Genomic DNA, 26,600 nt, shown 5'->3' with positions numbered 1-26,600 from the left:
TGGGTATATTTTGTGTATCAAGATAAGTAACCCTTCATTAAACAATTGATTTCAAGTTTATTGTGTATGATTATACAATATTGATTAAAAAGTGGGTCAAGGAAAAAACTTTACGGATACGAAGTTAGAAATTTAGGAAGACCAAATAATCTTTTCCATGTCCGATACTTTTTTTCAATTAGTTTGATGACTTCCGGGAAAAAATAAAAGCAAAGTAAAGAAAATTTTGCCACAAGTTTTAACCATGGATGAACCCATGGATGCAGAGGCTGACTCAACACAACCAGAGCTAGGCAAAGAAAATGTGTCCCAAGCTGAAGAACATCCACTTCTGCGACCTGGTAGTATGGGTATGTCTACAGCGCCCTCCAAAACGGAAAAAGAATTAAATATTTTCAACTTGATATACAGTATATGTGTAGGACTCTGAACCGCGATGGTACTCCAAATCGCGATGGTCACGCTGAATTGCAATGGTTGGACGCTGAAGTGCGTTTTTGATCGCGCTGAAGTGCGATGGTCGCATTGTGACGCTATCTTGTTGATAGCTACGCCGAAGTGCGATGGTGGATACGCTGAAGTGCGATGGATAACATTAACTATATTTTAAATGTTTTTTGTTATGTTTTCATGTCAATAAAGAAGTCAATTTGTTTGTTAAAAGCAGCTTTTCGTGTTTATTAAGTACATCATCGAGAACCGTCTGATTTAAAACAGTCATGAAAAATAGTCATTACTTTTCCAGTCATAATTGTAACGTTGAAGTTTACTTTGGACAGAAATAAGCCAACGTTCATACAATTGTTAGAGGCGCTACATGCAGTGGTTATTTTCCTTTAAAACCAGTACTAATTTCAATGACTGCAAATGGGATAGCTGTTTAAAAATGCAATATAATAAGGGCCTTATAAACTTATCACCGTCAGTGGTTTTAACTGCAACTGGAGAAAATAAGGATTTTTCTTTTTGCAATTTCAACATTTTTAATACTACCGGAAAAGGTGAATAATTAGTAGAAAGGGGAAATTAAGCCTTCTGTAGAAGATATTTGTTTTTAAATCTATAATAGTTTTGTTTTTTACATACAATGGAGCTTGGAATTCTCTTACTACATATGAGTCCGCAGACAGACTCTCTGTATTATGCTATTATGGTAAACATGGAACTTTTCAGTGCTGAGAGCTGAGATTACTATAACACTTTTAGAAATCTCAGTTGAGAGGAACAAATAAAGATAAACTGTTCATGCATAATGAAGTCCACGCACAGAAAATTTATAGAGAACAATTTTTTTTTAGTATTAAACGTAACAAAGGACTAAAATAGACCATCGCACTTCAGCAAACAGACCATTGCACTTCGGCAAAGACCATCGCACTTCAGCATCCCCATCGCACCTTTGAGTCCTACATATGTACATCCTTACTGCATCTTTTGCAAAAGTTTAATAACATACTGATTTCAACAAATTATTGCTTTAAATCTTTTGTCAAAGAAAGAATGACTGAATGTCTTGATTATTTAGACTAATTCGATCTGAAGTGGGTTATCGCTTAAAATATTTTTTGTTTGTTAAATAAATACATTTCATGGAGAGTCAGTGAGAAAATGGTTTTAAATATTTACAAATAAATCCTAAATAAAGTGTTTTCGCGGACTACAACAGGTATGCCCTAGTCTTGTGCAGGATATCTTAGCTTTATATAGTAGTTTTAATTTTTTTACAAGAATCCTAAATAAAGTATTTACACGGACTACAACAGGTATGCCTGTGCCTTGTGCAGGATATCTTAGTAGTTTTAAATTTTTTACAAATAAAAACCTAAATAAAGTATTTACGCAGACTACGACAGGTATGCCCTTGCCTTATGCAGGATATCTTGGTATTCAATTTTTTACAATAAATCCTAAATAAAGTATTTCTGCGGACTCCGTCATGTATGCCCGTGCCTTGTGCAGGAAATCTTAGTAGTTTTAAAAGGGGCTTGGTTCTTATCTCTTTAGGGGGTTCCTGCCAATTGTTCATATTGATAGTATGCAATCCCTCTTTCATTCTTCCCATTTTGATTTCCTTGGTGCTATGTTGGATGTATCCACTAAATTAAAATGACATCTTTCTGAACTTACCTGCTTCTATAAATTCTTTTTATGTTATATTATAAACTTTGAATGTAATATTAATTAATCAATGATTAAAGATCACCAATACATGTATGTGCTATAATTAAATTTCAGGTGTCGTTCGGTCATTCTATGTGTTATTCGGATAATGACCATCTTTAGAGCTACCGGTGAAAACCCGTTACTTTCAAATTGTAGTACATGTATACACAATCTTCCAATCATTGCTTGCCACTGGATGTTAAACAACCAACAATCAATCAATTAATCCAATCATTGCATATTCCGGGAAAAACTTTACGTCAGTCACAAAGCAAACATCTTCACGTCACAATCACAGATACTTGTTTCATGGGATAGTAAAGGCCTGTTTCCTCAAAGCGGGAGGGGCCTATACTTATGCATGAATGAAGTGCCTGTAGTTGCAATGTCCACATGTTTCCCTGATATAACCCCAGGTCAACCTTAGCAATCAATTCATAAAATCAAATCTGATACTTGCCTATTGATAACCGAGATTATCTCGCTACATGTTTCTTCATCATTATCCAAAATAATATATCCCATGAAATAGGATTTTATTTTAAATTTTGGAACTTAATAGGTGATGATTTAGTTGAAGTTCTATGTAATAATAATAATAATGTTTATTTACAATGCAGATTGACCCTATAGCTAGTTGTATAATATGGTTGTAATAAAATATCATTTATCCTTACCTCCGAGTTCTCACAGAGATCTCAGATTTCCTACCTCTGAGTTCTCTTAGAGATCTATGTTTTTCCCACCTCTGAATTCTCAAAGAGATCTTTGCTTCCTACATCACAACTATCTCATTTGATTTTTGTAGTGATGATGACCTTGACTCCTGGTGATTACGAATCTCAATACTGGCCAAAATTAGAAGAGGCAATAAATCATTTGCTAACTATGGCACCAGGTCAAGGAATACCTATATCATATGAACAAATGTACAGGTAAGTAAAATAAATTAATTTTAATGATTGCATTTAAATTTTTGAACTTTGATGGCAGAGTACTAGATATGTAAACCCATGAACCGATTGATTGACTAATTCTTGTATGAGGTACATTTCAGCCACAATAATGACAAAAAATATTAAAAAATTAATTTAAACATGAGTCAACTTGTAGCTATTTAATGATTGACACTTGTCTTTTGTTGAAGACTGTCTGTTTACCTATGAATGCCTTTTTCTATGTCATTGATGTATGCCTCTCTTTTAATTCATATTAAGGTACAAAAATTATACCGCATACTGTACTATCAGAAAAATTTTAGTTTGAATTTTTTCGTGGTAGGCTAGTTTTATTAATTTAAAAAAAAAATTTGCTGAATTAATTTAATTTGCTAAAGCTCCTGATACTTACTCACATTTTAATGTTCCTTTAAATCTGCTCAACTTGTATCAGATTTGCTATAATCAATCACACATTGTTGTATGTTGTCAAAGATTCACACTTCTAAAAAAGCACACCATAAATTTAAAATTTCAAGTATTTGGTTGAGATTCTTAACAAAATTAAAGTACATTTATATTATATATGATATATGCTATCATGAGTTTAGATACAGACTAGCTGGAAAAAACAAAAACAGAAATTTCCCAAAAAAACATCATCCAAATTGTATTACAACACAAAATTTTACAAGTATGATTTATGATGACACTCAGAACAAAACTGATGGCTGTATTCTTGATTGAATGACATGTTTCTTCTTCTTTTCAGCTGTGTATATAAATGTGTATGTAAACAATTTTCTGAAAGGTTGTACTCAGATCTGATGCAGTACATGTCAAAATATCTTGAAGGAAAAAATGAGGAATTCCAGGCATGGGTATGTATTATATTGGGGGACATTTGTAAAATAGAGAATTCCTGGACCACACCAATTTGAGGGCATTGGATTTTCCAACCCTCATTCTCATGTTTTACAACTTTTTTAAATTTCCTACCATATATATGACTTTTTTTTAAATATTTATTCTGTATCATTATATATATATGATTAATATAATTATTATAACAAGAAATTATTTGAATCTGGAATGATCTTGAATACTGGAAAATTGATAAGAAATGTATGATGAAAACTAACTCATCTATGGAGGATTAGCCTGCGGGCTAAGGTTCAGGTTACGTTCACTGATCTTTAAGTCTCCCAAACGAAGTTTGGGAAGACTTATTGGTTTTGCTCAGTTCTTATTATTATTATTATTCTTCTTCTTCTTCCGCCGCTTTTAAATTTGAACTTGTCCGCACCCGTTCTCCAAAACCGCTTGTCAGATTAACTTAGGGTTTCACAATATGCTAGACTAACATGTCTAGTGGTGCAATCAGGGTTTTGTTTGTGCATTGGGGTTTATAAAAGGGTACTTTGAGGGGCAAAAAGAATGGAGGGTTTTACTATAGAACCCTATGGGATTTTATTTTTTTAAATTTTCAAATGATTATAAATTGAAAACCGTTTGTGATAGACACAATCTTTTTAATTGAAAATGTTCTAAATGATAAAGCACATTAAATGAAATACAGGGTTAGTCCCCAGGGGTCATCCCGACCCCCTGCCATTTGAGAAAGTTCTAATATCTTGTAAACGGTCGAGATCCCCACCCCTAAACCATATATATTCTGGTTTGTCATGATAAAGCACATCAAATGAAATACAGGGTTAGTCCCCAGGGGTCATCCCGACCCCCTGCCATTTGAGAAAGTTGTAATATCTTGTAAATGGTCGAGATCCCCACCCCTAAACCATATATATTCTGGTTTGTCATAATAAAGCACATCAAATGAAATACAGGGTTAGTCCCCAGGGGTCATCCCGACCCCCTGCCATTTGAGAAAGTTCTAATATTTTGTAAGTGGTCAAGATCCCCACCCCTAAACCATATATATTCTGGTTTGTCATGTGAAGATGGTTTGAATGATATACAGGGTTAGTAACCAGGGATCACCCCCACCCCCTGCCATTTAAGAAAGTTCTAATATCTTGTAAGTGGTCAAGATCCCCACCCATAAACCATATATATTCTGGTTTGTCATACCAAGATGGTTTGAATGATATACAGGGTCAGTCCCCAGGGGTCACCCCCACCCCCAATGTTCTAATATCTTGTAAATGGTCGAGATCCCCACCCCTAAACCATATATATTCCTGTTCGTCGTGTCTCGAACATTTGAATGATGTATAGGGTCAGTCCCCAGGGGTTCCCTCCACCCCCAATGTTCTAGTATCTTGTAAATGGTTGAGATCCCCACTGCTAAACCATATATATTCTGGTTTGTCATGCCAAGATGATTTGAATGATATACAGGGTTAGTCCCCAGGCATCACTAATGCTTATAACTTTACTGGACCAAACCAATTTTCACTGGACTTTGTCCAATGTCAGGCGACACTGGGAATTACGAATTATGGGAGCTTCGTTTGGGAGACTTCATAACAGCATCCTGTTACAATCATTTCTTGTTCAGTATGAACTCACTAACCCCCGTTACCCATGCATGCATGCATGGCTAAGCCTCCTTAAATGGGCTAGTTTTCATCATACTTTTCATATCAATTTTGACGAATTCAAAATTATTCCAGATTCAAATAATTCCTTGTTTATGTGCTTATTCATTTTGCATTTGTTTCTTGAAATAATACAGAAAATAAAAGAAGATCACTTAAACTATTTTTCAAAAATATATGAAATATTGTGATTTGTTTTGAAGATTGTATGTCTGTGTAAAAAAAGGCAAGGCATTAGATTTTTTTAAAATCCTTTGGATAGTATAAATCATGTTGGTTGTAAAGCACTCTTTTTATTAATTTTACCCTTTCAGTTAACTCCCATAATTGGGTTTTTATTTTATTGATTTGTATTTCTTTAAATAATTCTAGAAATGTGTAGGTTTAAATTGCTAGTACATTATGATGGCATGTCACATTTTATTTAAACATAATTTATTTATTTTATATATATATATGACAAAAATAATCAAGACACAAGTTATCACAACTAAGATAGTCTTCTCCTCAAAATAAATGTGTTCTAATGTATACTGTATAGTATAAAGCCATTCACATGAAGTAATTAAACACTGCACAGTAGTTAGAACAGGAAAAAAATAATGTACACAATCTCCCAAAGTATAGAAAATTACAATCGTACACGTCCTAACTTTTTATGCCCCCGCCGTAGCGGTGGGGGCATTAAGTTTTACCTTTGTCCGTCTATACGTACGTACATCCGTCAGTACGTCCCAAAATTGGTTTCCGTTCTCTAACTTGTGTTAATCTCAACCAAATGTTATGAAACTTATACACAATGCTTATTACCACAAAACACAGATCAAGTTTGAATTTTGGTGGCGTCACTTTAACCGTTCTAGAGTTATGCCCCTTTATAAATGGAAAAATTGCAAAATTTTTAGTTTCTGTTCTCTAACTTTAGTTTACCTCAACCAAATGTTATGAAACTTATACACAATGCTTATTACCACACAACACAGATCAAGTTTGAATTTTGGTGGCGTCACTTCAACTGTTCAAGAGTTATGCCCCTTTATAAATGGAAAAATTGCTAAATTTTTATTTTCTTCTTATTATCAAGTCATTTTTAAAATTGGAGTTATCTTCCTTTGTCCATGATTATAGTTGAATCAACTACAATCAATGCTTTATACAATGCAATGGTTAATTTTGACTTCCACTGATAAAACACAGATCAAGTTGAATTTGGGAAGTGTCACTTTAACCATTATTGAGTTATGCCCCTTTATAAATCGAAAAATTGCAAAATTTTTAGTTTCCATTCTGTAACTTAAGTTTGCCCCAACCAAACATTATGAAACCTATACACAATATTCATTACCACAAAACTAAGATCAAGTATAAATTTTTTGTTTCCATTTTCTAACTTTAGTTTGCCTCAACCAAATGTTATGAAACTTATACACAATGCTTATTACTACATGATACAGATTAAGTACGAAATTTGGTATTGACACTTTTACCATTCTTGAGTTATGTCCCTATATAAACATAAAAATTGCTGAAATTTTTAGTTTGTCTCAACCAAATGTTATAAAACTTATACACAACCGTTCTAGAGTTATGAGTTTTTAGTTTCTGTTCTCTACTTAAGTTAGCCTCAACCAAATGTTATGAGACTTACACACAATGCTTATTACCACAAAACTCAGATCAAGTTCAAATTTGGGTAGCGTCACTTTTACCGTTCTTCAGTTATGTCCCTTTATAACTATATGATATGCAAGCGGGGGCATCATCTGTGTCCACATGTGGACACTATCCACATTTATTTCAAATATGAATACCAGTAATCCATCTTCACTATCCAGTTTATGATGTGCAAAAAAAAAATGAATAGAGAGATGCCAAAAAAAAATCAATAATCTACATTGTATGTTTTAACCATGAACATTATTTGTCTATCATTAGTAAATGCAGGGTTATGTATACTTGTAGGAGAAAGAAGATGGGAGACAATTTTTAGAGAAATATTATTCTGTATGGAATCAATATCAACAGGCATTATCTGGTATTGTTCCAATATTTAACTATATGGTAAGATAGGGTACATTTACAGTCAATACTCAATGTGTATAGGCATTATCTGGTATTGTTCCAATATTTAACTATATGGTAAGATAGGGTACACTTACAGTCAATACTCAAGGTGTATAGGCATTATCTGGTATTGTTCCAATATTTAACTATATGGTAAGATAGGGTACACATACAGTCAATACTCAAGGTGTATAGGCATTATCTGGTATTGTTCCAATATTTAACTATATGGTAAGATAGGGTACACTTACAGTCAATACTCAATGTGTATAGGCATTATCTGGTATTGTTCCAATATTTAACTATATGGTAAGATAGGGTACACTTACAGTCAATACTCAAGGTGTATAGGCATTATCTGGTATTGTTCCAATATTTAACTATATGGTAAGATAGGGTACACTTACAGTCAATACTCAATGTGTATAGGCATTATCTGGTATTGTTCCAATATTAAACTATATGGTAAGATAGGGTACACTTACAGTGAATACTCAAGGTGTATAGGCATTATCTGGTATTGTTCCAATATTTAACTATATGGTAAGATAGGGTACATTTACAGTCAATACTCAATGTGTATGCTCAATGTGTAAATATTCTTGAGGTGTATGTTCAAGGCGTATTTATGCTGGAGGTGAATTGTACTGCAACACCACTGTCCTATGTCAGAGGAGTGTTTGGTGCCAACAAATGTGTTTAACCACATGCATATCATAAATTTCTCTCTCTTTTTATTCTGTTCAAGTTACAAATGAGAAACATCTCATGTATAGTTATGGCGGACTGTTGAATTTCTTTATGGCTTAATTGAAAGACTCGCTGCAATTTAGAGCTAGACATGCCAGTACTGTGTACACACTCGTGTATTGTTTAAGACAATATGTTGACCTCTAGATTATTTGTTTTTTGGTTAGTGGGCTGCTGTTTCATTGATATACTCACAAAACATCCTTTTATTCACATTTTAATCTTTTTTAAGAATTTCATAAAGTCAAACTGTATTTGGGTGAATGACTACAGTTGAAGAAACTTGACATTAATTTTTGAAATTTTTCATAATTTTTGATCTGGCAAAAATGATTGAATTTAAAGACGGGATATGTTACCTTTAATACTTCCCCCATAACATTGGTTTTGGTTTTTGTCTCCTTTTTAGCTCACCTGGCCCAATGGGCCAAGTGAGCTTTTCTCATCACTTTGTGTCCATTGTTCGTCGTTGTCCATCGTCAACAGTTAACTTTTACAAAAATCTTCTCCTCTGAAACTACTAAGACAAATTTAACCAAACTTGGCCACAATCATAATTGGGGTATCTAGTTCAATAAATGTGTCAGATGACCCTGCCTGCCAACCAAGATGGCCGACATGGCTAAAAATAGAACATAGGGGTAAAAGTCAAGTTTTGTCTATTATTTTGAAAACCGTTATGAACAGAGAAAATCTGACAAAGCAAAAATGTTCTGAATGTTGAGCTCTACCAGTTGTCCATATATGTCAAAACTGTCAGATGACTTTTTAAAGGAGTTATTGCCCTTAAATGACAAATTTAATCGTTTTTTGTAATTATTGCCTATTATCTTGAAAACCATAAAAGATAGAGTGAAACTTTAAATTTCAAAAATGATCAGCAAGACACGTTCTACAAATAAGTCTGTATGGTTGAAATCGTCAGTCAACTCCTAATTAGAGTAATTGCCCTTTGATGACGAATTTTACCATTTTTTTTGCATTTTTAAGTTTTACCCTTGTCCGTCTGTACGTCCATATGTCCCGTACGTCCCAAAATTGGTTTCCGTTCTCTAACTTTTATTTGCCTCAATCAAATGTTATGAAACTTATACACAATGCTTATTACCACAAAACACAGATCAAGTTTGAATTTTAGTGGCGTCAATTTTACCGTTCTAGAGTTATGCCACTTTACAATTGGAAAAATTGCTGAATTTTTTCGTTTCCGTTCTCTAACTTTAGTTTACGTCAACCAAATGTTATGAAACTTATACACAATGCTCATTACCACCAAACACGGATCAAGATTGAATTTTGGTGGCGTCACTTTTTCCGTTCTAGAGTTATGCCCCTTTACAAATGGAAAAATTGCTGAATTTTTCATTTCCGTTCTCTACTTAAGTTTGCCTCAACTTAAAGTTATGAAACGTATTCACAATGCTTATTACCACAAAACTCAGATCAAGTACAAATTTGGGTAGCGTCACTTTTACAGTTCTTGAGTTATATGCAAGCGGGGGAATCATCTGTGTCCCATGGACACATTCCCCATTTATTGCCTTATATCTTCAAAAATTATAATAGATAGAAGCAAAAATTATCAGCAAGACAAGATCTTATATTAATACAAATATGGAGGAAATGGTCGGATGACTTCTTTTTGGAGTTTAATGACGATCTTTTTTTGCGTTTTGTCTTATATGATAAAAACTATAATAGATAAATAGATACTTTAAATCACAAAAATGATCAGCAAAGCAAGATCTTCTAACAAGTCAAATGTTGCCGATATAGTCAGTAGACTGTCACTCTTTATAGGAGTGATTGCCCTTAAATGAGGATTTTTTTTACCCCCTTTTGTGTTATGAGAAAAAAAAACTAAAGAAGATAGAGAGAATCTAAACAGACTAAATGACCAGCAATACAACATCAACAAAACAGAGATTTTTGTCATGAATTCTGTTCTCATCTACAATATTGGAGAGTGTCCCTTGTTGAATATGCACATAGACCAAGGTGAGCCACACAGGCTCTTTAGAGCCTCTAGTTATTCATTTCTTGAATTTCCAACATGTTCTGTCTGAAATAACATTTTTAAAGCAAGTCACTTAAAGCATTTATAATCTGGTTAGTAAATGTTCAGAAATAACACATAATGTTGTAGAAACCTCAAAGTATAACTGTGATGATTTTTCTACAGATTTAAAGACATTTAGAAAAGGCCATCGGTGTGTAATAAATTTATGGAAAACTGGCCGTACCTCTTTTGTTTTGTACTATTATATTGGCCTATTTTCTCCTCTTACTAACCAGTATTTCATTGGGTTTTTTTATGCCCCCGCCGCAGCAGAGGGGGCATTAAGTTTTACCCTTGTCCGTCTGTTCGTACGTACGTACCATAATTGGTTTCCGTTCTCTAACTTCAGTTTGCCTCAACCAAATGTTATGAAACTTATACACAATGCTTATTACCACAAAACACAGATCAAGTTTGAATTTTGGTGGAGTCACTTTATCTGTCTAGAGTTATGCCCCTTTATAAATGGAAAATTGCAAAATTTTTAGTTTCTGTTCTCTAAGTTAAGTTTGCCTCAACAAAATGTTATAAAACTTATACACAATGCTTATTACCACAAAACACAGATCAACTTTGAATTTTGGTGGCGTCACTTTTACCGTTCTAGAGTTATGCCCCTTTATTAATGGAAAAATTGCTAAATTTTTATTTTCTTCTAAATATCAAGTAATTTTTATACAACCGCCAAAAAATTTTTGTGGTCGTATATTGGTATGACGTCGGCGTCGTCGTCGTCGACGTCTGGCGTCGTCCGGCATCGTCCGAAGACACATTGGTTTTCGCACTCTAACTTTAGTTTAAGTTAATGGATCTCTATGAAATTTTACCACAAGGTTCAATACCACAAAATGAAGGTTGGGATTGATTTTGGAGGTTATGGTACCAACAGTAAAGGAATTAGGGGCCAAAAATAAGCATTTTTTTAACTTCCAGACATAACTTGTGTTAGTGTATGGATCTCTCTGACATTGTACCACAAGGTTCCATATCACAAAAGGAATGCTGGGATTGATTTTGGGGGTAATTGCCTCAAAATTTTAGGAATTAGGGGCCAAAAAAGGGGCAAAAAACAAGCATTTTTCTAGTTTCATGACAATAACTTGTGTGTAAGTGTATGGATCTTTCTGAAATTGTACTACAAGGTTCCATTTCACAAAGGGAAAGCTGGAATTGAGTTTGGGGGTAATTGCCGAAACGTTTAGGAATTGGGGGCCGAAAAGGGGCCAAAAATAAGCATTTTTCTAGTTTCCAGACAATAACTTGTGTTCAAGTGTATGGATCTCTCTGAAATTGTACTGCAAGGTACCATACCACAAAGGGAAGGCTGGGATTGAGTTTGGGTGTGATGAATCATAAGGGGGTTCAAAAAATTTGGGGGGGGGGGGATTTTTTTTTTTTTTCCTTTTTTTTCTTTTTTTCCTATTTTTGCTTTTAAAATTTCCATTTTAAGTTGGTTATTTCTGATTTATATTTAAAAGCAAATAATAATGATATGGTAGGAGATACACACCAAACAGGATGTGTAAATTATTATATAATAAGTATTGTGCAATAGCAAGAAATTTTCAATTGCACAGTATTGCACAATAGCGAGGAAATCTTCAATTGCACAGTATTGCGCAATAGCAAGAAATCTTCAATTGCACAGTATTGCGCAATAGCAAGAAATATCCAATAGCACAATATTGCGCAATAGCAAGAAATTGTCAGTTGTACAGTATTGCGCAATAGCAAGAAATATTTAATTGCACAGTATTGTGCAAATGAAGATACTTCGTATAAATTGCTTATTTCTTGACCAATTTCAATGGGGTTTTATTCTTGAATTCTTGGGGTTCTTTAATATGCTGAATCTAACCGTGTATTTAGTTTTTGGATTTTGGGCCAAGTTTTTAAATTGGTCCACATTGAGGTCCAAAGGGTCCAAAATTAAACTTTGTTTGATTTCATCAAAAATTGAATTATTTGGGGTACTTTGATATGCCGAATCTAACCGTGTATTTAGATTCTTAATTTTTGGTTCCGTTTTCAAATTGGTCTGCATTAAGGTCCAAAGGGTCCAAAATTAAACTTAGTTTGATTTTAACAAAAATTGAATTCTTAGGGTTCTTTGATATGCTGAATCTAAACATGTATTTGGATTTTGATTATGGGCCCAGTTTTCAAGTTAGTCCAAATCGGGGTCCAAAATTAAACTTTGTTTGATTTCAACAAAAATTGAATATATGGGGTTCTTTGATATGCTGAATCTAACCATGTATTTAGATTTTTGATTTTTGGGCCCTGTTATCAACTTTGTCCACATTGAGGTCGAAAGGGTCCAAAATTAAACTTTGTTTGATTTCATCAAAAATTGAATTCTTGGGGTTCTTTGATATGCTGAATCTAACCATGTATTTAGATTTTGGATATTTGACCATAATAGGTGAATGTCTAATTTAAAATTTTTAAGTTCTTAGACCACATTCATTCTGTTTCAGAAACCTATGCTGTGTCAAATATTTAATCACAATTCAAATGCAAAGCTGTATCAAGCTTGAATGTTGTGTCCATACTTGCCCCAACTGTTCAGGGTTCGATCTCTGCGGTCGTATCAAGCTGCGCCCTGCAGAGCATTTTTTTTTAAATTGGAGTTATCTTCCTTTGTCCATGATTATTGTTGAATCAACTACAATCAATGCTTTATACAATGCAATGTTTAATTTTGACTTCCACTGATAAAACACAGATCAAGTTGAATTTGGGTAGTGTCACTTTAACCGTTATTGAGTTATGCCCCTTTATAAATCGAAAGATTGCAAAATTTTTAGTTTCCATTCTGTAACTTAAGTTTGCCCCAACCAAACATTATAAAACCTATACACAATATTCATTACCACAAAACTAAGATCAAGTACAAATTTTTTGTTTCCGTTTCTAACTTTAGTTTGCCTCAACCAAACGTTATGAAACTTATACACAATGCTTATTACTACATAATACAGATTAAGTACGAAATTTGGTGGTGACACTTTTACCATTCTTGAGTTATGTCCCTTTATAAACATAAAAATTAAAAATTGCTGAATTTTTTGTTTCCGTTCTCTAACTTTAGTTTGTCTCAACCAAATGTTATTAAATTTATACACAATGGTTCTAGAGTTATGCGTGTTTACAAATAGAAAAATTGCTGAAATTTTAGTTTCTGTTCTCTAAAGTTAGCCTCAACCAAATGTTATGAGACTTACACACAATGCTTATTACCACAAAATTTTTGGGTAGTGTCACTTTTACCGTTCTTTCAGTTATGTCCCTTTATAACTATATGATATGCAAGTGGGGGCATCATCTGTGTCCACATAGGGACACTATCCACATTTATTTGTGTAAAAGTTTTGGTTAAAATCAGAATACTTTCCTTATAAATAATTTTGTTAGTAAATAACTATATATAATTTTAAAAGTTGTATCATCGTTTATAATGGCGGCATTCCATTATTACCTCGTCCTCTCATATTAAACATAAATAAAAGGAATAAAATGTTCCGTGAGGAAATTTACTTCTTTTGAAGAGTTGATATTTTTTATACAAGGTATTACAATAATTTAAACTGGAATTTTGTTTTTATTAGACTTTTATCCTGTGTATATATACCCAAAATATTAGAATCAAATGCACTAATGTTAAGGGTGTAAATGTTGACGTGTGGGAGAAACATAAATTGGAGCATATAATTTTTTTTATTTCGAAAAACTGCACACATGATGTCCTTCAGAAAGTGACGTTTCAGGGGAATTAGAATGCCTAACAACACACCAAGAGTTCATCCCTTGAAATCTTAAACCAAAACAAAACTAATTTGTAAAACTTGTGCTTATAAAATAGTAAATGATCGTAATTCAGTGCAGCCTAATTTGTCATATTTCTAACTTGTCAAAATTCATGGTTATTTATTGGTTATTTATTCCTAAAGCAAATTTATATGTATGAAATAATGTGTATTTCTCTATCAAAATTGCAAACTTTTCAAGTATCATTGTGAGTTCTTGAAATCAACAGGGTATTATATTTCATGATTTTCAACATCATTTGATTTAAAGTTTTGTATTATTTTTCATAACAATCAACTGTGTCTCATTCATAGTTTTTCAAGTGTTATGGTTTTATATGAAAAAAAAAAATAACTGACACGATTATCTTTTCTTTAAACATGAAAAAATATTTTATAAATTTGATAAAAAAAAAAGTTGGCTTAGGTGAGACAAGTCTTACTGCATACTGTCTATTATGGTACTGAATTAGTTTTTGTGATAGATTTAATGCATACAATAAGTCGTTAAAAGATAACTTTTATATCTTGGTACTCTAAATATAGGATATAGATGTATTCTTTTTTTCTCACTTCAGAATAGATATTATGTAGAATCAAAACTGAAGACAAATTTACATACAGAATTAAAGAAATTGTTCCGAAAGCACATTTTAGAAAAGCATCTAGCACACTTATTTTGTAAGTAGATACATGTTCAATTTAGTATGATAACACTTTTATTAGATGATTGAATTCATATGTGATAATATTATATAAATTAACATAGATGATATCAAATGTATGATCATTGATGCAAATGTCGATCTGGCAATGTTCATTTGACCTTGACTTTTTTAGCTCACTGGGGCCAAAAGGGCCCCATGTGAGCTTATGCCATCACTTGGCGTCCGTCGTCTGTCATCGTTGTCTGTTGTCGTCGTCGTCTGTCGTCGTAAACTATTTCAAAAATCTTCTCCTCTGAAACTACTGGGCCAAAGACCTTCAAACTTTAACTTAATGTTCCTTAGGGTATCTAGTTTATAAATTGTATCCGAAGTTTTGATCCATCGACAAACATGGCCACTATGGCTAAAAATAGAACATAGGGGTCAAATGCAGTTTTTGGCTTATATCTCAAAAACTAAAGCTTTTAGAGCAAATCTGACATGGTATAAAATTGTTCAATTGGTCAAGATCTATCAGCTTTGAAATTTTCACACATTCGAACAACCCATTGTTGGGTTGCTGCCACCGAATTGGTAGTTTTAACAAAATTTTGCAGTTTTTTGTTATTATTTTGAATATTATTATAGATATATATAAACTGTAAGCAGCAATAATGTTCAGCAAAGTAAGATCTACAAAAAAGTTAATATGACCATAATTGTCAATTGACCCCTTAAGGAGTTGTTGCCCTTTAAAGACAATTTTACACAATTTGTTCATCAAGTTTGCTAACATTTAAAAATCTTCTCCTCTAAAATACAGGTGAGCGATTCAGGCTCTTGAGAGCCTCTTGTTTTCATGGATCATTGATAAGTTTATGTGATACCTGTAGTAAAACCTTGATCTTAAAGACTTTTAACATAAAAGTCAATCATTATCAGTGAAGTATTCATTTCAGCTCTTGTTGGATGCCGTATTTCAATGGATTTGGGGATGATATGATATTTGTATGGTAATTTGTTTCCTCATTCTCCCTTCTCAAGGTCTGTATTAAGATCCAAATCTTATTAATTCCAATTTATGAGAAAACTCTTTTGCTAGTGAACAAATCTTCTCTTTGTGACAAAGAATCCTTGACCTACATTTTTATATTTCAAAAATTTCTTCCTACATGCTAACTTATTTTATAGAGTATAAATATAATGTATTGATATATTTCAGCTGTCCTTGAAGAAAGCAGTAACACACCTTTTATAATTCCTCCAGCCTTGATGTGTAATACAATACAAAGTCTTCATTCCATTAATCCAGGTAAATACACATCAAAGATACCAGGCCTAGGCTTATAATTTAGTATGCCATACACACTTTTGGTATACATAAGACTCGTCAGTGGCACTTGAATAAAAACAGGTCTAAGGCCAAATCAAATACAAAGTTGAAGAGCACTGAAAAGCAAAAATTCAGAAAAATAAGGTAAAAAAGACCCACCAAAAAAAGTAATTGTCCAAAAATTAATATTTAAAAAGCTTTGAATAAAGACTAATACGCTAATACATTGTTAAGTAGGAAATATTTTTTATGCCCCACCTAGGGGCATTATGTTTCAGTCTGCGTCCATTCCTTCGTTGTCCGTTTGTCTGTCCTTTCGTTCGAACGTCCGTCTGTCTCGCTTCAGGTTAAAGTTTTTCAAGTTTAAGTTTTTCAGGTTAAAGTTTTTGGTCAAGGTAGTTTTTGATGAAGTTGAAGTCCAATCAACTTGAAACTTAGTACACATGTTCCCTATGATATGATCTTTCCAATTTTAATGCCAAATTATAGTTTTGATCCCAATTTTACGGTCCTCTGAACATAGAAAATGATAGTGCCAGTGGGGCATCCATGTACTATGGACACATTCTTGTTTAAACAAAACATAAAAGCCAAATGCTTTAAATGGAAATTATTTGCATTTATCATGTTTATGAATGATACTTCAAAAAGGATAACATGAAATGAAAAAAAAAATGGCACAGTACAACAGACTACATCAACCAATATAAAAGTATGTATATATGTGAATGGCAGATTGTCTTATTAAAATGATGATTTAACAATTAATTTCTATAAAACATTATAATTCACATTTTAAAAGAATCAAACTGCATATTTTGTTTCTGTTGCTTTGTATGTAAAGGGAGAAAGGCTCAAAGCTATACAAATGTCTTCACTAACTATTAGATAAGTTTTATATGCCATTCTATTTAAATGTTTCATCTATTCAAGTATGCTTGCTATTTGACTAATTGTGTATATTTTGACATATGTGATATAAAAGCCTGAGTCATATTTTTCAGAATATGCAACTTTAAAGCCTGAATTATTTTCCCGATTTATTCCAAATGTTCTACCTCATACATCAGTTACAGAATTAGACAGATATATAGAAGAAACACAAAATATGCAAATAGAAATGAGAAAATTAGATGGTTTTAATTCGTAAGTGTGTTGTAGTTCTTATTTGTATGCTAAATATGAGGATGAAGTTCTCAATAACAGTAAGAAAATCAATAATCAATTGAAGTTTTCTGACTTGTGCATTTGGCCAGAAATGTGTTCTGGTTTTACATTTTTCTCAAAACTTTTCCTACAACATCAGGAAGAGAAATACCATTTCCTGCAATTTTTTATCTGATTACATCATAAAGGATGAGTTTCAGAGAAAACTGCACTCTGATGACTGACTGTTGTTTTTCTACAGCAGTTGGTTAAAATTTTGAACAGTTTGATTTGATAAAAATTTAACAAATTGCAATTTCGTCAGAATTTTGAATGGACTCCAATATGTGGCGAGCAACACTTACAATTAAGTCACAGTAATTTTGAAAAAAAAAAAATTAGTTTTACTGAGTGAGACGGAGAAATAATATGGAAATTATTACTTAATTAACATGTTTGTTTTAAACCAGTTTTTGTCATAATTTGAAGGTCACTCAGGAAACTGGACAAATATAAATATAGATAAGATAAATAATAGTTTATTTAAGTTTTAAGTTTTAAGTTAAATTACAAAAAACATCAAAAAAAGACTTTTGAGACACTGTACATACAAATAAAAGCTATAATAATAATACAAAAGGAAAATATTTTTTTACAAAAAGGCATAGTCATGTTTTACATCATTTAAAATTAATAAAAAAATGTACATATGACTATAAAATATCTGCATGAATGCTTCAAAATAATAATATTCTGAAACTTAGTAATATAAATCAACGATAAAAACAAAAGAATTATCATTACAGTGAAATTCGTTTAAAAACACCACTTGGGTAAAGGTTATGTAAAAATTCAGTAAAAATTCAGTAAAAAATTCAGTAAAAATTCATTAAAAATTTTACGTTCACTACAAAAGTTGCTAGAGATTCATTGTGAAGATTTACATTGTAAAAAAAAAACAAAGTAAACTAAAGCAATATTGTAAGTTTTAACTATGTTATAAAATTTGTTTATGTCTCATAAAACATTTATGGAGTGTGTGAGCCAAAAGTGGTTGGATTTCATCACATTTCATTATAGATGTAAATTTGTGTACTTTTGTAAACATTTCAAAACTATCAGTCACCCATTTAGCATTTTGTATTAGTTCAAATCGAATGTTAGAATAGAGCGGACAGTTCATCATGAAGTGTATTTCATTTTCTACAGTTGAATTGTCAAAGGTATCTGCAGTCTCATCCCATTTCAATAGCCAATGGCAATGCCCCACTTCTAAAGAGTGTCATTGTTCCTCTTACAGAAAGTTAGATGTTACATTATACATATAATAACTAATTTATTAAAAATTTATTCAAAAATTTATTGCTGGATTGTAAAAGAACCATGTACAACAATGAAAAGGTTTTTCATTATGTAAATTTCTACTTTCTCATTTATAATAGATGTGAGTCAACGAGAAAACGGTACAGAGAAGAAGACGGACCTGTGAAGTGATAAACGGATACAAAATATCCATCCATTCATCTGTGATCATTTTTGTAAGTGTGCAATTAGATTTTATATCTGTACATTCTTCACTTGAAAGATTTAGTTGCAGCAGTTTGAAACCTTTGTTAGCTTTCAAACTTCATGGAAAGTTTTGTTTCTTGACAGTATCTTTTGAGGCAAAATCACCTCTTACTAATCTTTGGTGAATAATGAGCCTTTAGATCATAAAGACCCTTGTTGATTTTAAAGTCACAGGGTCAAAGGTCAAGGTTATAGCAGTAATAAATAGACTGGAATTAGGCAAATAGTTTTTGTCGAGCCTGCGACTTTTGTCGCAGAAAGCTCGACATAGGGATAGTGATCCGGCGTCGGCTACGGCAGCAGTGGCGTTAGCTAACTTCTTAAAAGCTTTATATTTTAGAAGCTAGAAGACCTGGATGCTTCATACTTTGTATATAGATGCCTTATGTTACGAAATTTCCATCTGCCATATGTCCATTGTCCTTGACCTCATTTTCATGGTTCAGTGACTACTTGAAAAAAAGGTCAACATTTTTTGTAATGTTAATTTCTTTCTTATTATGAGTAATAGGATAACTATATTTAGTATGTGCAAGGTCCTCATGCCCGTCAGACAATTTTCATTTGACCTCGACCTCATTTCATGGATCAGTGAACAAGGTTAAGTTTTCGTGGTCAAGTCCATATATCAGATACTAAAAGCAGTAGGTCTACTATATTTGGTATATGGAATGATTGTAAGGTGTACATGTCCAACTGGTAGGTGTCATCTGACCTTGACCTCATTTTCATGGTTCAGTGGTCAAAGTTAAGTTTTTGAGTTTTGGTCTTTTTTTCTAATACTATATGCAATAGGTCAACTATAAATGGTGTATGAAAATATTTTATGATGTACATGTCAGTCTCACAGGTTTTATTTGACCTTGACCTCATTTTCACGGTTCATTTCACAGTGTTAAGTTTTTGTGTTTTGGTCTGTTTTTCTTCAACTATAAGCAATAGATCAACTATATTTGATGTATGGAAGGATTGTAAGGTGTATATGTCTGTCTGGCACATTTTCATGGTTCATTGGTCAATGTTAAGTTTTCATGGTTAAGTTTGTTTCTTAGATACTATAAGCAATAGGTCAACTATATTTAATGCTTAAATTGATTGTAAGGTGTACATGTCTGTCTGGCATGGTTCATCTGACCTTGACCTCATTTTCATGGTTCATTGGTCAATGTTAAGTTTTCTTGTTTAAGACTGTTTCTTAGAAACAATAAGCAATAGGTCAACTATGTTTGGTTTATTGAATGATTGTAAGGTGTACATGTATTTCTGGTTTGGTTTATCTGACCTTGACCTCATTTTCTTGGGTCATGTTAAGTTTATGTGTTACTTGTATTTAGGACTATCAACATAAAATCAATGGTTAGTAAAGAAGACATTTCAGCGTGTGCACTCTTGTTTTACCAGGGTTTCCGCTGGCCTTTGCCATTTTTGCCATTTTGAGAAAAAAATTAAATTTTGGGGATTAAAATTTCGTTATTGGCAAAAGAAATATAACAGTTCATCTTCATCCATCTTGTTTCCTTTTTTCTTATTTCTCGGACTTTATCCCTTATCAGACAATACTAGGAATTCACCTTGAACTCGTTACGATTATGAAAGAAAATCAATAATCAGCTGATTGCATTTAATAGCTATCGACAACAATGGACAACCGGTATATAATAAAGGTGTATATTGTATTGTTAAATGGCATCATTTGTCACTTACTGGAGTTTTTTAACAACTTTGATAGAAATAATTGTTTTAAAGATGGTACTTCACCATCGTTTTAGGGACGCACATATTTGAACCATAGTTTTACGTCTCCTCTTTTTCTTTTAACGATGTCAATGGTCCGAAAAAGAAAACTGTTGTTAAAACAAAAAAAAGATCAAAAGTAAGAAAAATCTTTGACTTTAAACTGTATCCTGCAACTTTGATAGAAAGAATTGTTTTGAAGTGGGAACTTCACAATCATTTTAGCGACACATTTATTGTTATGAAAAAAAAATTTTCAAAAGTAAGAAAAATTTCTTTAGCCTTAATCCCTCAACTAGACGGGAAGTATCTGATAAACTTATTTTAAGATAAATCCTATGTTCCCAGACGTCAAAAATGATGATTTCATGATCTATTATATTGCAATTTTACAGTATCTTTTAGAAAGTAAATGTTTGTTATTTTTGAGTGTTTATTTATTACTATGCAGATTAAAAAATAGATATGAAGAATTATAATAGACAACAATGCAGCAAACTATTTGTTTTTTGTTTGAAAGAAGGAAAATTTTAAACAAAAAATATGTTTAAGTTAGTTGGTGAAAAAAAATTTGAAAGTGGTGAAAAATACATTTTTTAGGCGAAAGAGGTGGCAAAAAAGAAAATTGACCAAGGGGAAACCCCTTCTTTTTACAGATTATATCTTTGAATCCATACTTCCAATTATTACTAAACTTATTGGAAAGGCCACTTTTGATTTTTAAATCACTTGGTTTCAGAGTAACAATTGATTAAATTTAGGCATCATTTTGATTAAAAAAAAATTGTGTCTAATCATATGTCTAACCTTCATCAAACGTGGCTTGCAAATTTTCCTTGGCAGGAACAAGAATATTTTGATTTTTGAAAGATCAAGGTGACAGTGCCTTGGAATAAACTAAAATGTATAAAGGTTTTATTTCCAGACAATATCTTTTGAAACATCATGATGCCATTACAAATCATGGTTTTGATGATGCCTCTTGCAGTGAAAAAGACCAATGTTGATTTTTAGGATCATTTGGTAGAAGGTCAAGATCACAGCAGACTGAAATTTGGAATTTTCCCATCATTTGACATAATTTTCAGCAAACTTTTACAGTATAAGTCACCAAAAATAGGAAACAACTATACCTACAGACATAACAGAACAAAATGTTTTTCTACTAAAAATCTATGAAGATTGCAACTCTGCCTATGCACTCTTAACTCCTGTAAATTTATACATTTTCTAATGCAGTTAAATTGTATTCAAATTCATATTGTTTTTTTTTTCAGATCTTTTAGATGTATTGCTTGCACTGTGACCATTCTCTAAAAATCCAACCATATAATGCACTTTTGACATCTGAACTATATAATTATTGATTGGAAATCCAACAACATCAAATGACCAAGGATGCAGCATATATAAAATCATGTTATTATGTAAATACTATTTCGGACAAAGCAAAAAACTCCAATGTAATTGTGACCAAGAACAAGAAATGTTTATTATAATCCTTTATATCATTATGTACATGGACTTTATACAGAAACTTGTGTGGTAATGAAAAATAAACTGAATGGTCAATAAAAAGACCTGTGTGCTATTTTTACTTGTCAATAAGTACAGTGATATTTAGAGTTTCCATTATGACATTAATTATAAACATCTGATGCTTGTGAATATGTGAATATTTTTTATTATAATATATTATGTTTATATAGATTGAAAATGAATACAATACATGGCTTTTCCTAAAACAAAAAAGGTTGTTTTGCTTCTAAAAATTGATGTAAACATTGATGTGAAAAAAAACACTTGACCTTCTTAATAAGTGTTCTGGGTAGCCAGCTGTTCCATCAGACAGTCGCTGCCTATCACACCTGTCACACCTGATATTACTACAATATGTATTTGAGTCCCCTTACAATCACTTAAAAAACAAAGGTTTACTTGATATGTTGGTATGTGATGCAGTCTGCTTATTGTTTATACCAAAGAATCTGCTATTATCATATCAATGCCAGAAAAGTTCCAATTCTTAAAGTCATACGATACTTCAAATTATAAAAAAAAGTTGATTATGTTTAACATACTTAAAATTGAGAATGGAAATGGGGAATGTGTCAAAGAGACAACAACCCGACCATAGAGCAGACAACAGCCGAAGGCCACCAATGGGTCTTCAATGCAGCGAGAAACTCCCGCACCCGGAGGCGTCCTTCAGCTGGCCCCTTAACAAATATGTATACTAGTTCAGTGATAATGGACGTCATACTAAACTCCAAATTATACACAAGAAACTAAAATTAAAAAAGATACAATACTAACAAAGGCCAGAGGCTCCTGAATGGCTAAGTTGTACTATAAAACATGTGTACATGAACTTTCTTTTAAAAGAAAATCCTTTATCTTATCAAAATCTTCTGAAAAATACTGCTATTGAAGTATTGTCTTCTGATACTCTAATTCTCCAATAGCTTTATGGTATGCAGTGACCTTAACCATGAGACTTCTCGTTAGTACTTGGCCACAGTGCAAGTGCTAGGGGAAAACCATGAAGAAAAGGTAAAAAAACCAGGAAGTAAGATAGTGTTAATTGATTCTAAAAATTTTAACACACCAAATCAAATAACAACTGTAATGACAAACTTTTAAGTAACAAATAGAAACCAATGGCGGATCCAGAACTTTTTATAAGGGGGGCCCACTGACTGCCATAAGAAGGGGCCCACTACAGTCATGCTTCAGTGATTCCCTATATAATCAACCAAATTTTTCCCATAAAAGGGGGTACCTGGCCCCCCCCGAATCCACCTATGGAAAAGCATGAAAAATGCATAAAAAATTAAAAATCACTCTATTGCATCATGCAAAATTTATATATGTCCGGAATATATGACCATTTTGGAAGCCATGATTGCATGTGTATTATATATATATCTTCCTTATTTTTCATGTGCTCCATAATTCTGTGTTGGATTGTTTATTAAGGTCACAATTGATTAACTTCAGCAATAAAACCAGAAAGTTAATAAGCATGCAAAGTTTTCACTGAATGATATATTTTTTGTCAATTACAAATTATGGATTTGTAATAAATGTACAAAAATCATGCTAAAAGGACTTAGTTTAGTATATATACATGCATTGGTTCAATAATTTCCGTAACATTGTAATTTCAACAAAATCGATTCATATGACTTTAATAGAAAAATATAAATGTGCAGTTGTTTTAAGAAGCCAATATTTACTTTGTTGAATATATTAAAAACAGTTTGTAAATAACATTCATGCAGATATGAAACTAATAGGATAGTTTGATGCTATTATTTGAATATACCTTTGAATTGTATGTTTGTTATTACATTTTTTTTTCTGCTGTTCTGGGAACTTATATGTTAGTTTACACTCATGTTATGTTTTGTTCATAGAGTTATATCCTTCATATTAAATTAAGTGTTACTAACAGTATCGTCAATATAGTATTAACGTTAGTGTGACTGTATTGTTAAATAAACTCATTCAAAGGATAGTATATGATAAGAGCAATCTGACCAATGGAATTCAAGAAATAGTAAAGATCTGCAAATCTTTCAAAATTGTGATAGAACTACTGATTAAATGAATAGGAACTTAAAGTCTGCACTCTTTAGAACAGAATTATTTATATTTGATGTCACTATCTGACTATATACATGTAGTATGGGTTTCGCTTATTGTTGAAAACCATACTTTAGTTGCTTACATCAATGGCTGGCATTTGGACTCAAATGGATAGTTGTCTCAATGGCAATCATATGAATATGCTACACATAGTATGGGCAAAATTAGATAAAAATCAAGGCCTTACTCAGAAACATATTTTATTAACAAAAAAATCTTTGTATGGGAAATCTTGTAGAAAAATGTAGTTTAAAGTTTGACCTTGATTCATACCTAAATATATATTACAATACAAGTGTGCGCTTTATTGAATACAGATGGTTGTTATGTACAAGACGTTATAGTTTATTACTTTAAATTTGAAACTTAATAGATAGTAATAACAGAACATTCAGCATTATAAATCTTATGCCTACAAAATGTTCTTAGTAGCAAGGTTCTTGGGGTAATAGTTTTCAATTTAAAGCAAGAACTTTGATGGCCTTAAGTAAATATGTATGAAAATATCCATTAACATAAACACTGAATATATAAAAGACATGTTTTTGAACATGTGAAAAAAAGAAGATTTAAGAGTCAAATCCTTGAAACTATAAACTTTTAGGAAATGATAATATCACCTTTAATGAGAATGGTTGAGACAAATTTTCAAACAAACCTACCACATTTACTAAAAATAGAAAATGAGACAAAATTTTTATTTTTAAAAGTAAAGGCTATTTACTTCAATTTGTTTCAGGAAAACAAGATACTGAATATTTTAGATTATAAATCGATGACCCAACGGCCAACAAACTTGGCGTACTGACATTATTTATAATCACAATCATGTTAAGGTTCAATTGCTCTTAAGTTAACGGAAGACCTTTTTTTTAAAAGAAAACCTGAAGGCTATTATAGAATAACTTGTAATAAAATGATAGTTCATAAAGATAAACTATATTAGGTTGAAGATGGTTCGTCATGAGAAAGATGCCATGTGAACAACAGATGCTCTTTGTGTTCTTTAGTTCTTTGTATTTACTTTATTGAAGACATAGATTATCATTACAAATTGTACACCCATAAGAAATGTTTACTTTTTTCAAATATGTCTTTTTCAATCTATTGTTTGCATATTCCAAAGTAGAATGTGAATGTGTAGGCATTAATCTTTTATGGAGGAATATATGTGTTAACATTGTAGTGTAACAATGGCTATGAAATAAGATTAATGATATGAATGTCAAAGCATGGAAATGACTTGATGCTGTATGACAAAGAAATAACAAAAAGACATTGTTATAGTATCTGAAAATTGTTATTGTTATTAACATGAAATAAATAAATTCTGAAGAAAAAACAGACTTGTTATTTATATTTTATTCTCAAATATGGTGTAGGTTTGCAGGAATGTTAACTAAAATCCTATTTTATTTGTCTTTTCTCTACATGTATCACATTGCTCTGCTCTTCATATAATTGCAGAGGCAGATTCAGGATATGGATGGGCCTGGGGTGTCCCCTCCCTGATGGAGCTACATATATGGTTAATGTGTAGACTTTTTATAGGTTCTTCTAAGTTTGTCTTGTTGGTGAGACCCCTTTTTCAAAATCCTGGATCCACATCTGAATTATTTGTCATTGTATGTCAGGGCCTTGTGACGCCAAATATGTTGACACAGCCTTATTAACTTTGACCCTGACTGATCAAAGACATCATGTTTTAACAAACTTTGATCAGTTTAACCCAAACTTATCAATTCCTTTTCCAGTTTGCCATTTGAAACAAAGAAAAAATATTGTTTCTATCATGAAAACACAAAAATACAACCTGGCTGATAATTGGATAAATCAGATTTTCATAACATTGAGATACTGGTATTGTCAAATTTATGCTGCTCAACAAAATGAAGCCTTTTTTTGAGTCCATTCCATTCACTTGCCAAAAAAGAATATGCAGAAACACTGAGCATTGGTGCAGAAGAGGTGTAGACCCTTAATTTTATATGCAGAAAAAAATCTTGGTGAAAAACGATGATTTTTCAGGAATCATAGAAATGCCTTACAGAAATTTGATCATATTTGTTTTATTTATTAATTATATAAACAATTTCTGACACTTGAAGGGAACTAAAACTGGAACAGATGAATAAAACACCTAATTCCACAAATGATGAAAAAACATTAAGAGAAC

At 32.1% G+C, this 26,600-nt stretch overlaps 1 protein-coding gene across 1 annotated transcript; it reads left to right on the top strand.

Moving 5' to 3' along the window:
- Positions 1-162: 162 nt before the first annotated feature.
- LOC127735864 (CDK2-associated and cullin domain-containing protein 1-like) lies at positions 163-25,748 on the top strand. The gene is made up of 9 exons (XM_052246265.1): positions 163-350; positions 2,972-3,098; positions 3,874-3,982; positions 7,625-7,723; positions 14,923-15,025; positions 16,214-16,303; positions 17,329-17,470; positions 18,913-19,008; positions 22,051-25,748. The coding sequence occupies exons 1-8, from the start codon at positions 245-247 to the stop codon at positions 18,962-18,964; spliced, it is 828 nt and encodes a 275-aa protein (XP_052102225.1). The 5' UTR covers positions 163-244; the 3' UTR covers positions 18,965-19,008; positions 22,051-25,748.
- The last annotated feature ends 852 nt before the right edge of the window (positions 25,749-26,600 follow it).

The sequence above is a fragment of the Mytilus californianus genome, unplaced genomic scaffold (assembly GCF_021869535.1).
Source record: "Mytilus californianus isolate M0D057914Y unplaced genomic scaffold, xbMytCali1.0.p SCAF_3, whole genome shotgun sequence".
Taxonomy (NCBI): Eukaryota; Metazoa; Mollusca; class Bivalvia; order Mytilida; family Mytilidae; genus Mytilus; species Mytilus californianus.
This window is presented reverse-complemented; position numbering and strand designations above follow the sequence as displayed.

Excerpts from the sequence above, each read along its gene's own strand:
- LOC127735864 (XM_052246265.1), top strand. The coding sequence starts at position 245 with ATGGATGAACCCATGGATGCAGAGGCTGACTCAACACAACCAGAGCTA. Across the intron at positions 351-2,971 it reads TCTGCGACCTGGTAGTATGG|TGATGATGACCTTGACTCCT; the intron begins GTATGTCTACAG and ends TGATTTTTGTAG. Across the intron at positions 7,724-14,922 it reads TTCCAATATTTAACTATATG|AATAGATATTATGTAGAATC; the intron begins GTAAGATAGGGT and ends TTCTCACTTCAG.